This window comes from Sander vitreus, chromosome 2 (genome assembly GCF_031162955.1).
Source record: "Sander vitreus isolate 19-12246 chromosome 2, sanVit1, whole genome shotgun sequence".
Taxonomy (NCBI): Eukaryota; Metazoa; Chordata; class Actinopteri; order Perciformes; family Percidae; genus Sander; species Sander vitreus.
The window spans coordinates 32,743,907-32,758,668 of NC_135856.1; the positions used below are offsets into that span (position 1 = coordinate 32,743,907).

Here is a 14,762-nt window from a genome sequence, read left to right on the forward strand (position 1 = left end):
GGGACCAATTCTGTTTGGACGCATCTCCCAAAGAGTTCCTTTTTCTAAAACACTAATCTCAGGACCACAAATTAGCTGTCAGTCATCAGCTGTAGACAGCCATCGTATCGGGGGGGGGAAAGGCAGTCCCCAACAAATCAGCAACATGTCAATCAGACACACAAACACGTGCTCGCCGCCATCCACACGAGGCGGTGCACGCAGACACGTAGACACACACACACACACACACACACACACACACACACTGGTGGTTGTGTCTTACGTGCGATCACATTGCCTCATCAGACTAATAGGCCTTAACACTTTTGGTTTTCTCCATTAATTCAAGGTGACTCCCGCAAGGCATTAGAGAAAGGATATGGAGCTCAGGGCTCTCAAGTGCCTTCCTAATAAATATTAATTTGCAATTTATATTTCCTTGCTGAATTGCGACATCATTTTTTTATAAAGGCTTTCTTATCTCCAAACAGGAACAATTTAAGAGTCCAGGAAATGTTAATAAGCATCCAATTGACACCCCATGTCTGCAGATATTAGACAGTGTCTTAATAGGTTGTTGGGCATTTAAGCAACATTAAATGAATAGCAATCATTTCAAGCAAGAAAATTAAAACCACCAGAGGAGTCAGGGGATGGATGTAGAGAGCTGGTGATTTTCTCATCTACTTTTTACATTGCATACACGACTTACAATTGCTATATATATATATATATATATATGTGTGTGTGTGTGTCAGAGGCCAAGCCTCTGGAGCAACTAGGGGTTAAGTGTCTTGCTCAGGGACACATTGGTTGATGTATCACAGTGGGAATTGAACCCAGGTCACCCACACCAAAGGCATGTGTCGAATCCACTTCGCCATCACCACCCCTTACAGGCGCTCCATAGGACTGTGTGTTTACATTGTGCTGCAATTTAATTGCAGCACAATATACATACATATATATATACAATATCTGAGATCTGGGAACACGGTGAAATCATTAAAACATAATGATGATCAATTAGGTTTCAAACAAACCCTCTTAGTGTACTTGCCATAGTTGTGTGAACCCAGATTTCCTGTGCAATAAGTGACCATTAGCGCAAAGTCAGAGAAATCTTTACCTGACTTCGTTGTGGCACATTCACTGTGTTTCTAGATCTCAGCAAACCCTCTGCCAAGTACAATGTTATCAACGGCAAAACATAGCAGTAGTCGCCACAAAAAATCAAGACCATTGCAATAAACTGGAATTATCCTTTGGTGTATGACCGAAAGAAGAAAGAATACAAGTGATAAAAATGAACTTAGTAATGTTGCCTTTTAAATGTGAAGCTGAGCCTTGCTTACACAGAGAGGGAGAGTGGCTCCGTCCTGAGTGCTGTGGTGCTGATTGTATGTGAAGCCTTTGTGTTTCTCTGTGCCATGTCTTGGTGGGGCAAAGCACCTCGCTGTCAGTGCCATTCAGTCACATAAAGTGTGTGTGTGTGTGTGTGTGTGTGTGTGTGTGTGTGTGTGTGAGTGAGTTATGGATGTGTGTGTGTGTGTGTGTGTGTATGTGTATGTGAAGCCTTTGTGTTTCTCTGTGCCATGTCTTGGTGGGGCAAAGCACCTTGCTGTCAGTGCCATTCAGTCACATAAAGTGTGTGTGTGTGTGTGTGTGTGTGTGTGTGTGTGTGTGTGTGTGTGTGTGTGTGTGTGTGTGCGTGCGTGCGTGTGCGTTTGTGTGCCCCAGCACGTTACTGTGTACTGTGTGTGTACACTTAAAGTCAGCTAGGTATGAATCAGAGAGAGAGAATGAGGGCAAGGAAAGGATGACTGGATGATTAGACACCCAAACTCCTCCTGCATGTCACCATCCCAACAACGACAATAGAATAGAATATCATAAAGTGGAATAGAATAGAATAGGAGTTTTTCATTTGATTTGACAACACAGGAAAAAGGCAAGTTCTACAGGGTCAAATTCAGCTGCCAAAACTCAAAGTGAAGCACTGACTGACTGTTCACAATCGTCCAGTCACCATGGCCCTCAACAGTAGAATGGAATAGAATAGCAAATGTATAGGCCGACCGTACATTATATCCATGCCAGAGTTAAAATGACACTTTGTAATGGCCCAGCGCAAGGAAAGGTATGAATATTTTATACACCTTTCCTCCCGCATAAGTCAGTAAAGTCTGTCCAAAAAAAGTAATAACAGCCTGTTCTTTTCATTGGGTGCTGTGCCCACTTCAAAGGTGGCCAGACACCTTCTTTTTCTGCCCCATAGTTCTGCCTGGGCTATAAATTTGTCGCGCAACTGTTGACATCGCTTGCAATATGCTGCGCTCCGAATGTGATCACCACATGCACTGTGAGCAAGAACAAGGCAGCGCACTCTTTCTTGTCTGCTCGCACAGATAAACATGCACAATGGTGGCCAACCAGTCATAAAGTACTAAAGCTCCATGGACCCCCTAATGAAAGCAAAGGAAAAGGGGGAGAGTGAAGAAGAGACTGGGATGAATAACAATCATTGCTGTAATGGGGGTGGTAGGCCTAGTGTGTGCACTGTGTGTGCACTGTGTGTGTGTGTGTGTGTGTGTGTGTGTGTGTGTGTGTGTGTGTGTGTGTGTGGGGGGAGGTATCATCTTCTCCCTCCAGCAGCAGTGAAAGCAAACGCCCAGTCTCTGTCTGTGGTCCTGCTCCTCCCCTCTGGAATGGAATCCACCAAATCGCTGCTAATTGAATAAGTGACAATGAGCGGGCAGACGAGGCGACAGATGCTCGCGTGCCTTTACAACCAGCATCGCACACACACACACACACACACACACACACACACACACACACACACACACACATTCCTCTTGACTCCAATCTGAACCGGGCTGGTCCAGAGGCACATTTCTATGGCCGCTCCACCTGCTGCTCCTATTGACTTGGGGGAGGGAGAGAGGATATTGCGAAGATCGCCATGAATGTTCACGACAGACGTTTAATTCACCACTATCACTTTATGGCTACAAGGCCCAGACACACGGAGGCAATAATGATCAGAGCTGCACCCAGGCGTTTGAGCTGTTTGTGAGTTTTATGCTGATCGCATGCATTTGTGGAACCACTGATGCGGATCTTCATAGCTACTACCTATGGGTCAATAAAAGAAAAGATTTTTTTTTGGGGGGGGTGGGGAGCCGAACGCAGGAGAGGTTAACCAAAAACGTACTAAATCTAAGAGACGTGGCGTCTTTTTGCACCAGCTGCAGAGGATGCATATTTTTGGCTCAATTATTTATGCACTCAAAAGGGCCATGTTTGTTCGGCTCCTCTGGTTATGTAGCGTGCCTAAATGTATTAAGTCTCCATCTGCTTTTTACTTAGATTATACCCCCTCTATACATTAATTGTTTTTATTCTGCGCAGTGTTTAAGACCCCAGCGAACCCCCTCCAACTCCGTCTCTTTCTTTTGCTCCCTTCTTCCATAAACTCCGGAGCTGACTTTGTTCTCCAAATGTGATTAGCTTCTCTGGGACGCATGAAGTAATTGCATTACTGCATTGTAAGCATTTGGGGCTATGGAAATGCTGGGCGCCCGTATCAAACCTGTTTAAATAGCCTACCAAGCGCGCTATGGTGAAAGATGTGCAAAAGAGGAGTGAATGCAAACATTTTGCAGACATGGCTCAGGTCATGAATAGACACTGGGAGTGGGAATAAAGGTTTTCCGCCAATTTAAGGTCCCGGTTTAAAATAAAAAGAAGGGGGGAAAAAGAAAAACAGCTTCTGGTTGGTGTCCCTGCACGTTTGGAATATTTAATAAGCTATTGTTTTCAGACAAATGCGCAAAAGGCTTTAGAAGCGGCTGTGCAGATGCGTTAAAAGATCAGCCCACCTGGTTCAAATGGATCAAGCCCCGAGATGATGTTTATATTACTCATGCAGACAGTTGCTAGCAGCTGGTGGTAACTTATTCATTTGTTTTGCAGATTCTGTGTCTATCTGCAGTATTTTCTTAAAGTTGATATTGGCCTTCGAAAAGGATTCCGAAAGTGTTACATGATAAAGGAAAGGAGAGTGAGGGGGAGCGGGACGGTATTATTTGGGGGCTCCAGATGGTCACCTGCAATCGCGTCTCATCTTCAACTTCTACTGTTTGATTTGAATATGTATGAACCTGTTATTGCAGTAACTCAACTCCCTATTAGTTGAGGGCGTATTCATTTACCTCGCTGTCTCTCTTTAACTCACACACAAGTGTACCGCAGCCTCATGCGCGCAATGTGTGAATGGATGTGGGAAAGCTGCTTGGTACTCTCCGATCCCCCATGACAACTCATTTCCTCACAGTTGTGTGTGGTTCGGGGCTCCGCCGGAGTCTTGTTTGGTCGGCTGTAATCGCCGGGTCCTGGTGCCAAACAAACCGCGCCAGATGGTCTCCAGAATGCACGGTCCCAGTTGTGCACATTCGTTAAACCTTGGATCTCTCTCTCTCTCTCTCTCTCTCTCTCTCTGTCTCTGTCTCTTCGTTTTATTTTCATGGATCTGTTTCTCATAATAATAAATGTCTGTCCGAGTTGGTGTGTTTTGGATGCTGCATGCGCTCTTTATCAAAAAAAAAAAAAAAAAAAAAAAAAAATCCTGCGGGGAGTTTGAAGTGATGTTGAACAGATTTGTGCACGGGGACAGAGCTGTTCCTCGGCGTGACCAACTCTTTAAAGGCATTCATTACAGTCCGGCTCCCTTTCAACGCGATTCGCCACACAGCTTACCCGGCTTGTACTCGCACCCAGAGAGACACAGATGAGACGCATGTGAAAAAAATACACATTGCAGTCAAAACATCTAACACAAAGTGCCTGTGCATGAAGTAGAGGGTATTCATCTGCCACTTTAAAAGAGCATAAAACAGTGACTAGATACAGTAAACGCTCATGGCATGCATGCATGCATGCATATGCCAAGGCTTCCAGTGCGTCAGTCACATATAGTAGAAGTGAGGTGAGGTGGTGTGTGACAATGTTGGTGATTGAACTGACTATACATTTGTCTTTTCTAATGAGAATTTAGACTCTGTGTGTCTCCATACTGTCTGGGGAGAACAGACCCGAAGCGAGAAACTCGTAAACCTTCCTGTAGTTTTATAGCAATGAAAAACGGCAGGGTAAGCTTTTTGAATGAATGTTTTCTTCTCGAGTTTATTTTCTCCCCTGTCCATTGTAGGGGCATGGTCGTTACTCTGAAAAGTGGGGAGAGTTTACCCCACAGGGCGGGGTTTCTTTATTATCCCCCACTTTCTCTTTTGCCTCCCCTCTTGCGCCGCCTTCTCCTCTCCTCTGGAGTTTGAGTGGCCACCAGCCAGCTTTTGATTTAAGAAGCATTTGTCTTTCCCGGGGATGTGAATAAGGGGGGCCGTGGCTGTACAACTAGTTGATTTGAGGCGGGTTATTTTGGGCAAATCTGTGTGCAGAGGCACCTCAAACGGAGAGAGGGAGAGAAGGAGAGCGCACGGCGCACAGACCAGACGCAGGGAAGAGAGGGAGAAAGGCGCACAGATTTCAGTGGCAATCAGACGGTTCTCCCGCACACATAGACAGGCAGATATACACACATTTGGAGGATTTTTTTTTATTTATTTTTTTTTATGGAAATTAGAACAACTTGAGAGAGAGAGCTTACATTTAACGTTCTGATGTTTTTTCTCTCCTCCTCGCTGCGCGGAGAGAGACATGCAGCTGCTGATTGAAGGAGCACAGCATTTAGTAAGTTACAACTGGAATTGACCTGTACTGCCTTTTGGAGCTATTTTTGTGGATCGTGTTTTTGGCTTCCACAAAAAAAAAAAAAAAAATGCAACCAGGAAAAATGAAAGGACTATTTCTGACAAAAATGTGGAAAGTTGTGGCTGTTTTGGTGCTGGCGACCCAACACGTCGCCGGAAAGACATTGAAATATCAGATCCATGAGGAGCAGAAGGTCGGCACGGTTATTGCCCGTTTGAAAGACGATGTCGCGGACGTTCTGGCTAAACTTCCGAGCTCAGTGTCGCTCCGCTTCAGAGCTATGCAAAGAGGGAGCTCGTCTTTCCTCACGGTGCGCGAGCAGGACGGAGAAATCAGCATCAGGACCAAAATCGACCGCGAGAAACTCTGCGAAAAGAACCTCAACTGTTCCATTCAATTCGACGTGCTGACACTCCCCACGGAGCACCTGCAGCTGTTTCACGTCGAGGTGGAAGTGTTGGACATTAACGACAATGCGCCCCAGTTCGCCCGCGCCGTCATCCCCATTGAGATCTCCGAGAGCGCGGCCGTGGGAGCGCGCATTCCCCTGGACAGCGCCACAGACCCCGACGTCGGGGAGAACTCACTGTACACGTACGCCTTAGAGCCCAACAACTTCTTCAAGATTGACATTCAGTCCAGGGCGGACGGGGCTAAATATGCAGAGCTGGTGGTGCTCAGGGAGCTGGACCGGGAGGTGCGCTCCGGTTATGAACTTCAGTACACGGCCTCTGACAGGGGCGTTCCCCCGAGAACGGGCTCGACCCTCCTCAAAATCAGTGTTGCCGACTCTAACGACAACAGCCCCGTTTTTGACAAGTCATCATATGTCATTAATCTCCCAGAAAATGCACCTGTTGGCACTCTGCTCATTGACTTAAACGCCACTGACGCCGATGACGGCACCAACGCCAAAATAGTGTACTCCTTCAGCAGTCACGTGTCCCCCAAAATCATGGAGACATTCAAGATTAACCCCGAAAGCGGCCGCCTGACCCTCATCAGGCGCGTGGACTATGAGGCCGTGAACTCTTATGACATCGATGTCCAAGCGCAGGACATGGGTCCCAACTCGATGCCGGCCCACTGCAAGATCCTGGTCAAAGTGGGAGACGTGAACGACAATAAACCAGACATCAGCATCAATCTCATGTCCTCTCAGGGCAATGGGGACGCGGCCTATATATCTGAGGCGTCTCCTTTGGACACCTTTGTAGCTTTGGTGAGGGTGGAGGACTTGGACGCCGGGTTAAACGGAGAGGTAGAGTGTAAACTTCACGGTCAAGGATATTTCAAACTGCAGAAGTCCTATGAGAACAACTACATGATTTTGACCAACGTATCTCTGGACCGAGAGAAGAGGTCAGAGTTCAGTCTAACGGTGGTGGCCGAGGACCGAGGGACCCCTAGTCTCTCTACTGTCAAACATTTCACTGTGCATGTCACCGACGAAAACGACAACCCACCCCGTTTTGAGAAGGGGCAATATGAGATCTTCAAATCCGAGAACAATGCCCCCGGGGCGTACCTGACGTCCATCATGGCCACTGACCCTGATCTGGACGCCAATGGGCAGGTGAGCTACTCCATCTTGGAGAACTCTGTTCACGGGAGCTCCATCTCCACCTACGTCACCATTGACCCATCCAACGGCGCCATCTACGCGCTGCGTACGTTCGATCGGGAGGATGTTAGCCGCGTCTCCTTTGTCGTGCAAGCCAAAGACGCAGGGAAACCGTCGCTGGTCAGCAACGTCACCGTTGTCCTGAACATTCTGGATGAGAACGACAACCCCCCGGTCATTGTGGTCCCCCAGCTGTGGAACTTCACCGCTGACGTGCCCGCGTCAAAGTTCACAGACGCCGGACACTTAGTGGCGGCGATCAGGGCGACGGATCGCGACACGGGGGTCAACGCCGAGCTCATCTGCTCCATCATCAGTGGCAACGACGAGGGCTTCTTCGTCATCGACCCGAGAACATGTGAAATCCACGCCAACGCCAGCTTGGCGAACTTCCCCCATGAGCACGTAGAGTTGACGGTTGTGGTCAGGGATCAGGGAAGGGAGAGCCTCAGTGCTAAGGCGGCGCTGAAAATCACCCTCTATGAGAACATGGAAAACCACGTCCAGGTGATGGACCAGGGGGAGTCTTCCCTCGACGCATCCCTGATCATCATCATCTCCCTGGGCGCCATCTGCACCGTGCTCCTGGTCATCATGGTGGTGTTTGCCGCTCGCTGTAACCGCGAGAAGAAGGACACGAGGCATTCCTACAACTGCCGGGTGGCAGAATCCACCCATCAGCACCATCCCAAGAAGCCCTCGCGCCAAATCCACAAAGGCGACATCACCCTGGTTCCCACTGTGAACGGCACCCTGCCAATCAGAGCTCACCATCGCTCGCCTTCGGCCACGCCCCCCATGGACCGAGCCCAGATGGGGAGCCGGCAGAATCACCACAGCCGCCAGTCACTAAACAGCCTAGTGACCATCTCGTCCAATCACATTCCAGAGAGCTTTGCCCTGGAATTGGCACATGCAACTCCACCAGTCGAGGTGAGCACTGAACAAGCACACACACACACACACACACACACACACACACACACACACACACTTAGAAGTAAATTATTCTCAGAAATTTCAAATATGGTCCCTCAACCAAATGGATGGGAAATTTTCAAATTTTCCCTCTTACTTAGTTTCTCACTCTCACACACATACTCTCTCTCTCACACACACAAACACACACACACAGACACCACACACTCACACACACACACACACACACACACACACACCAGCCTTTTCATCCTCACGTCCGTCTCCGTTTGAGCAAATTAACTCATCTCCATGTGTGACAGTGACTTAATCAACACTGCCCTGTAGTTCAAACTGACTCTCATTAAAACTGTTTATGATTATAGATGTGTCTTTGTCTTTACCTTGTTTACACCCTGTCATCATTACCGCCATCCTAACCACGGCTCACCCCTCAGCCGTATGTCTCCATATTCATCTAGACCCCCCCCCCCCACACACACACACACACACACCCTTTTCATTTTGTTTTAACATCATCCATTTTGTCTCATTCATTTTCAGCAGCCTCTTCATCATCCATTTTGTGTTTACTCATCCATTGTTTTGTCTTCTGTGTTGTCTCTCTCTCTCTCCTCCCCCCCCCCTTCAATTTCCCATCTGTTATTCATCCACCCCATATCTGTTTCTTTTTTTGTTTGTTTTATTTTGTTTATTTTGTTATTTTTTTTGGATGTAGCAAGTCTCACAGCTTCTGTCCATGCTCCATCAGGGCCAGTACCAGCCCAGACCCAGTTTCCGTGGCAACAAATACTCCCGCAGCTACAGGTAATTTACCCCTATCCCTCAGCCCCCCCCCCACCCTCCCTAAAAAAAAGATTATCTTTTGTTTACTTTTTCAACCACTTGTTTTTCATTGTGTATTACGTGTTCCAACAACCTGTTGTGCGGTTTTGCCCGTCAGTTGCTCAGTCACGTGTAGATCATGGTTTTGATGGCGTGTAAATGTATTATTTTCATATTCCCGTTGTTATCATACCGATGTCATTCAGTTCAAATGTATGCAACTCATTTGTCTGACTGTCACAACAATTTTCTTGGTACTTCTTCTCTTCTTATTAAAAAAAAAACAACCTTGGGGCTCACGTTGCAAAGTGTGCATCCATCATTACTTTGATCATAATATCCCTGTATGGTCTATGGATGATAGATGTATTGATGCCCCTAGTGGCTGTTGAGATAGATCTACCTGAGAAGTAAGATTCATGGGCGGAGGCTTGTCTCGAGATTTGACAGATTCCTGAAGCAGCCTTGCAGATGGATTCGATCAGCCTGCGAAACACAATGCATTCAGCTTTGGATGTGCAAAATGTGAACTTGCAACATTGTTTTTAAAGATACAGAGCAATACCTATATGTGTGTGTAATCTTTTTTCCTTCTTGTCCTCCTCAGGTATGCATTACAAGACATGGACAAGTTCAGCCTGAAGGACAGTGGCCGTGGGGACAGCGAGGCGGGGGACAGTGACTGTGACATGGGTCGGGAATCCCCCGTGGACAGACTGCTGCTGGGGGAGGGCTTTTCTGACCTGATGCACCTCGAAATGCACCATCGACTCCACCCAGGTGAGCTTCTGAGGATGTAACCCGCCCATCCCGACAGCCTCTCTGAAACTTTTTTCTCCTTTTTCCACTAGTTTTTGCACCCGCTCCTCATCACAACTTGCCAAATTGTCTCGGCTAAGGCCTTACACCCTCTGCAGCAGCACCTCACACACTCACCTATCACGGTCTCGCCTCAGCTTAATCCTATCTTGCCAAAGTTGTGATGTCGTACTTTCTGATGGATTTCGTCTCAGTTTGATTAATACAATTGTTATTCCTTACCTGTTAGAAATGAGATGTTTTTATCTCTGATTCTGAGAGCAAAAATAAAATGAAAAATAGCACTCATTAACCTGAGCTATCTTGCCCTAGACCACACCTAATGTACCTCCTGCGTGACACATTTCAGCACCATGGACAGTGTCAGGCCTAAGCCCATTATTTGTCTGTACACCTGCCTATACAGCCACTCCATTCATCCTGTTGCCAACACAATCCCCATTGTACTCGGCCCCATTCTTCCACACAGCCCTCATTTCCACGCTCGTTATCACACTGAGAGAGGTTACAGTGTGTCTGGCTGTTTGTGTTATTCTGTGTGTGTGTGTGTGTGTGTGTGTGTGTGTGTGTGTGTGTGTGTGTGTGTGTGTGCGCGTGCATGCGTGCGTTATCTGCCCCTAAGTTAGAGTCGTGTCTGTAAAATCCTCCCCGGAGCGGAGATGAGTCGCCTGTCACTCATCGGTATGCGTCTCTGTGTGCTGTTTTTTTTTTTTTTTTTTACTTTCTCCACCCTCTCCTCGCCCCCAGCCCCCCCCACCCCCGGTGAGTGACAGTGGTGCACTTTCATGTCTGAACTGAGGAGAATTCATCGTAATTGCTTTTAGAATGATGTTATTTTCTCCCTCTCTCTCACTTACTCTGGCCCTCGCTCACTCTCTCCTACATGCCTGAGAGCTCCTCAGCATCTCTCTCTCTCTCTCTCTCGCTCTCTCTCTCTCTCCTCTGTACTTGTTAATGCATTCTCCATATTTATTGAGATGGATAAAGGGAGGGGTGGTGGTGGACATTTCTGTATCTCTTTTTTTTTTTCTCCCCTTGAGAAAGACTTGGAGGTGTTGCAACTCTCCCACCTCCCCTTCCCTTCCTCTATCTCTTATGCTAATATATAAAAAAAAAAAAAAAAAAAAAAAAAAAGGGAGGGGAAGGAGATAATGGGCCGAGAGGGAGGATTATCCCTGTTCCTCCTCAATAGATTGAATTTGTTTAGATTTTTCTATTTAGATGGGCAAATGTGGCTATTCATGCTAGATATGATAAAAGAACTAAACAAGCAAATCCCTGCCTCAGCCGCATGTAGTCGGGGAGACGCAGGCACGCTTGGCAGAGCAGCCACATATTACATTAACATCTGCCTGTGATGCCATTTGGGTAGGATCTTAGCAATTATTCATTTATTTATCTAGCTCCTGTGCTTGTTTTTCATACCTGGCACTAGCTGGATATTTGTGCTGTACGCTGTAAATATCACCAATCTGGTCCTCCAAGCAGGAATATGAAGAGATCAGGAGAGGGAAAAAAAACAAGAAAACGAATCATTACCAACCTGCGCTGTGACGTGTGTGTTTGATATTAATGAAAGACTAAAGCGCTGCGGTGTGAAGTATTGAACAGGTTTTGTACATGTTGTATTTATAAGCTATTGGCGTACGAAAGGGTTAGTCAGACTCAACAGCATCCTTGTCCTTGTTCCCATGTTTAAAAAAGACCCTTAAAAACCTTGACCTACTGCTGAACTGTATTTCTATTCAAAAACAACACTGCCTTTCCCTCCTATACCACAGTCCCAGGATGTAGGACTTGTATTATTGAAGTGTATTGACTTTTTGTTTCTACCAAAGCAACAAATATGTTGAACAAACCCCAGAGTTTGTGATTTATCTGAGTTGCTGTGATTTGCAGTCGTTCCCTGTTTTTCTCCTGCAGCTTGGACCTGCTCCTAACTCTTTCTATGTTCTTTTTTGTTTGTTTTTGCTTTAGCTATGCGACTGTGCACGGATGAATGTCGCGTCCTGGGACACTCTGACCAGTGCTGGATGCCCCCGCTCTCCTCGTCCGCTTCCTCTGACTACCGCAACAACATGTACATCCCAGGGGAGGAGTCCTCCCAGCAGCCCCAGCTTGACGATGACCAGTCCTCCGTTGATTCCGAGCGCCGCAAGAGCTTCTCCACTTTTGGCAAGGAGTGTGGGAACGAAGAGGCCGGCGCCGGGGGAGTTGAAGGAAGCGACGCCTGCGCGGCCGGAGGAGGGGCTGGCTCCCTCCTCACAGAGATGAACTCTGTGTTCCAGCGGCTCCTCCCCACTAACATGGACTCGTACACAGAGTGCACCGAAACAAGCCCGCCCTCGTCCTCACTGACCACCGAGAGGGGAAGCGGGCGCGGTGGAAACATCCCAGGGAACCATAGCAACAACGCTGTTCCTCAGGACAACCGGCGAGGGTTGTTGCCAGGTGGGAAAGGTCCCGCTTACCCCCCAGGTGTGGCCGCATGGGCGGCCAGTACCCACTATTTGAATCCCGGAAGTGGATGCGTGGGAGCCAATCACGTCTCCTCGTCCTCTTCCTCCTCTTCCTCCTCATCTTCCACGCCCACATCCAACTCCACCAACGGACAGCCGCCACACCTCAAATGGCTGCCGGCCATGGAGGAAATCCCGGAGAATTACGAGGAAGACGACTTTGACGGCGTCTTCCATCAGGGTCACCCGGGCGGCAAGCGCAGCGAGAGCCGCCACGAGGCCGGCATGGACGCTAGCGAGCTGGTGCACGAGATCAACAAACTGCTGCAGGACGTCAGACAGAACTAAAGAGAGAGAGAGAGAGAGAGAGAGAGAGAGAGAGAGAGAGAGAGAGAGAGAGAGAAGGCATAGCATGGTTTCACATTTCACCCCCATTCTGGCAAATGCTTGTTCTTTGTGCCAACATATATAAACTTTATGACTGTTTTCTTGTTCACTGTAATGGTTGTCTTGTTGATTTGACCAAATCTCCTCCTTTACCGCTCGGTGCGGAGAGACTCACAGAGAAAAGTCAAACACGGCACTGAAGTTGCGATTGAGGTGACTTAAAGGCATCGAAGCGAGCGCTTGAAGAACAGTCGTTATTACAAGTCTCTCCGAAAGTTGCTTGAATGAGCGATTTGAAAAACGGAAACCGTGCCCTTTTCTTCATTTGTAATGTTTACAGCAGCGTGAACAGACTCCACAGGGAAGAACCCACAGTTGTGTGATCTAATTTCTGCTTTTACAGTGTACAATATTGTACAGTATCTGTGGAAAAAAGGCAAACTCACTTGAATATCGTGCTACGTCTCCTGTTTGTTATTATGGAATGTAACTGTACAATTTGACCTTTGTATTTTAAAAATACACGCTTTTTTACTTCTATATATTTATATGTGTCCCGTGTATGTTTGTACAGAAAAAGAAAAAGAAATGTCTATTTTTTATATTTGTCACTGCATGTCTTAATATCACTTAATGTGTCTCTTTTTTTCTCTGTTTATTTTATGAAAAAAAACAATTGTATTTAATTTTGGTATTGAATGTGTGTGTGCGTATTCAAAGTAATCACATTCCAATGCAGTTCCATGTTGGAAGTTGGTTTTGTATGGTAACATTGTGGCCATCAGGTAATAAATAAAGTGGAGGGATTCATAACAGCGTCTGAGAGTTATCATTGGTGCTACTTCTTGTACATTTCCTGACTTCCTTTTGTTTTTTTGATTTCTCATGTTTTCCCCACCAAGGGCGTCCATTTGCCCCTCTGTGTCTTAGCACCCCTTAATGTCCAGAAACAGAACTGCAGCACCCTCTGTCTGTGTGTGCGCAGCAACAAATCTGCCAATGTGCTTTTTAAGCAAACCTCATTATACCACAATTCACATGCATGACTCTGCTAATAAGCACGCCATTAGCTGTAAATTTATTCCCAAATGATCTCTTCAGATTCAAAATGCATTTAGGCGTTAATTTAGTTTGAGAGTAGGGAGTCTCTGTCTCTAAGTCTCTCATCCATGACCGCATCACGCTTATGGTAAATATGCTTAGTAAATGAACAGCATCTGATAATAGCTGCACATGATGAGAAATTAAAAAGGATGATATTGTACACCGCAGCCATATGGGCTGGTAATACAATTAAATAGAAGGTGGGTAGTGAGTACCTCCTCCCCTGCCCTGCCCTGCCCTGCTCTCACTCACTCACTCTGCCGATGTTTGACTTGGGGATAACACACTCGTGAGCAAGACACACACAGTTTAGCCACACACAGTCAGGAGAAAATAGAATATTGAGTTGTGCTTAAAGTGTGAAACTTCAACAACTGGGGCTAAATGAAGCAATTAACCTCATGAGACAGAGCTTTAGCAAGGTAAAGGTTAGAATTTGCATACACACACACACACACACACACACACAAACTAAGCAGACACACATTCGCACACCCGCAAAACAAAACCACACGTACTTATAGACGCACATGAGAACATACAGTAGAAAGGCAGATGCATGTGAAAACGCGCGCGCACACACACACACACACACACACACACACAAACACACTTCAATCTCACAAGCACACTTAATAATGAGCATGTTTGTCTTCATCATTAAAGTGGGCAAGCCTCAATAAACAACAAGCACTGGCTGTGTGTGAGTGAAGGAAGGAAGCTAAAGCATGCTAGGTGCTAAATTAGCTTAGCCTCCTGTAAGCTAGCTTAAAGGGATATTTCACCGCTGGAAAGATGAATACGAATTTAAATTAAGTCATTTATGTAGTAGAAATGTGATTTTTTTTTTT

The 14,762-nt window shown here is 46.6% G+C and overlaps 1 protein-coding gene across 2 annotated transcripts; it reads left to right on the plus strand.

Moving 5' to 3' along the window:
• Positions 1-5,337: 5,337 nt before the first annotated feature.
• Positions 5,338-13,612, plus strand: pcdh18a (protocadherin 18a). Of its 2 annotated transcripts, none has more exons than XM_078266578.1 (4): positions 5,338-8,311; positions 9,036-9,124; positions 9,750-9,922; positions 11,939-13,612. In XM_078266578.1, exons 1-4 carry the CDS (start codon positions 5,822-5,824, stop codon positions 12,766-12,768), a joined length of 3,582 nt encoding a protein of 1,193 aa, XP_078122704.1. In that variant the 5' UTR covers positions 5,338-5,821; the 3' UTR covers positions 12,769-13,612. The 2 variants fall into 2 exon arrangements, with proteins under 2 accessions (XP_078122704.1, XP_078122713.1); XM_078266587.1 differs by having other exon boundaries at positions 9,069-9,124.
• Positions 13,613-14,762: the final 1,150 nt, after the last annotated feature.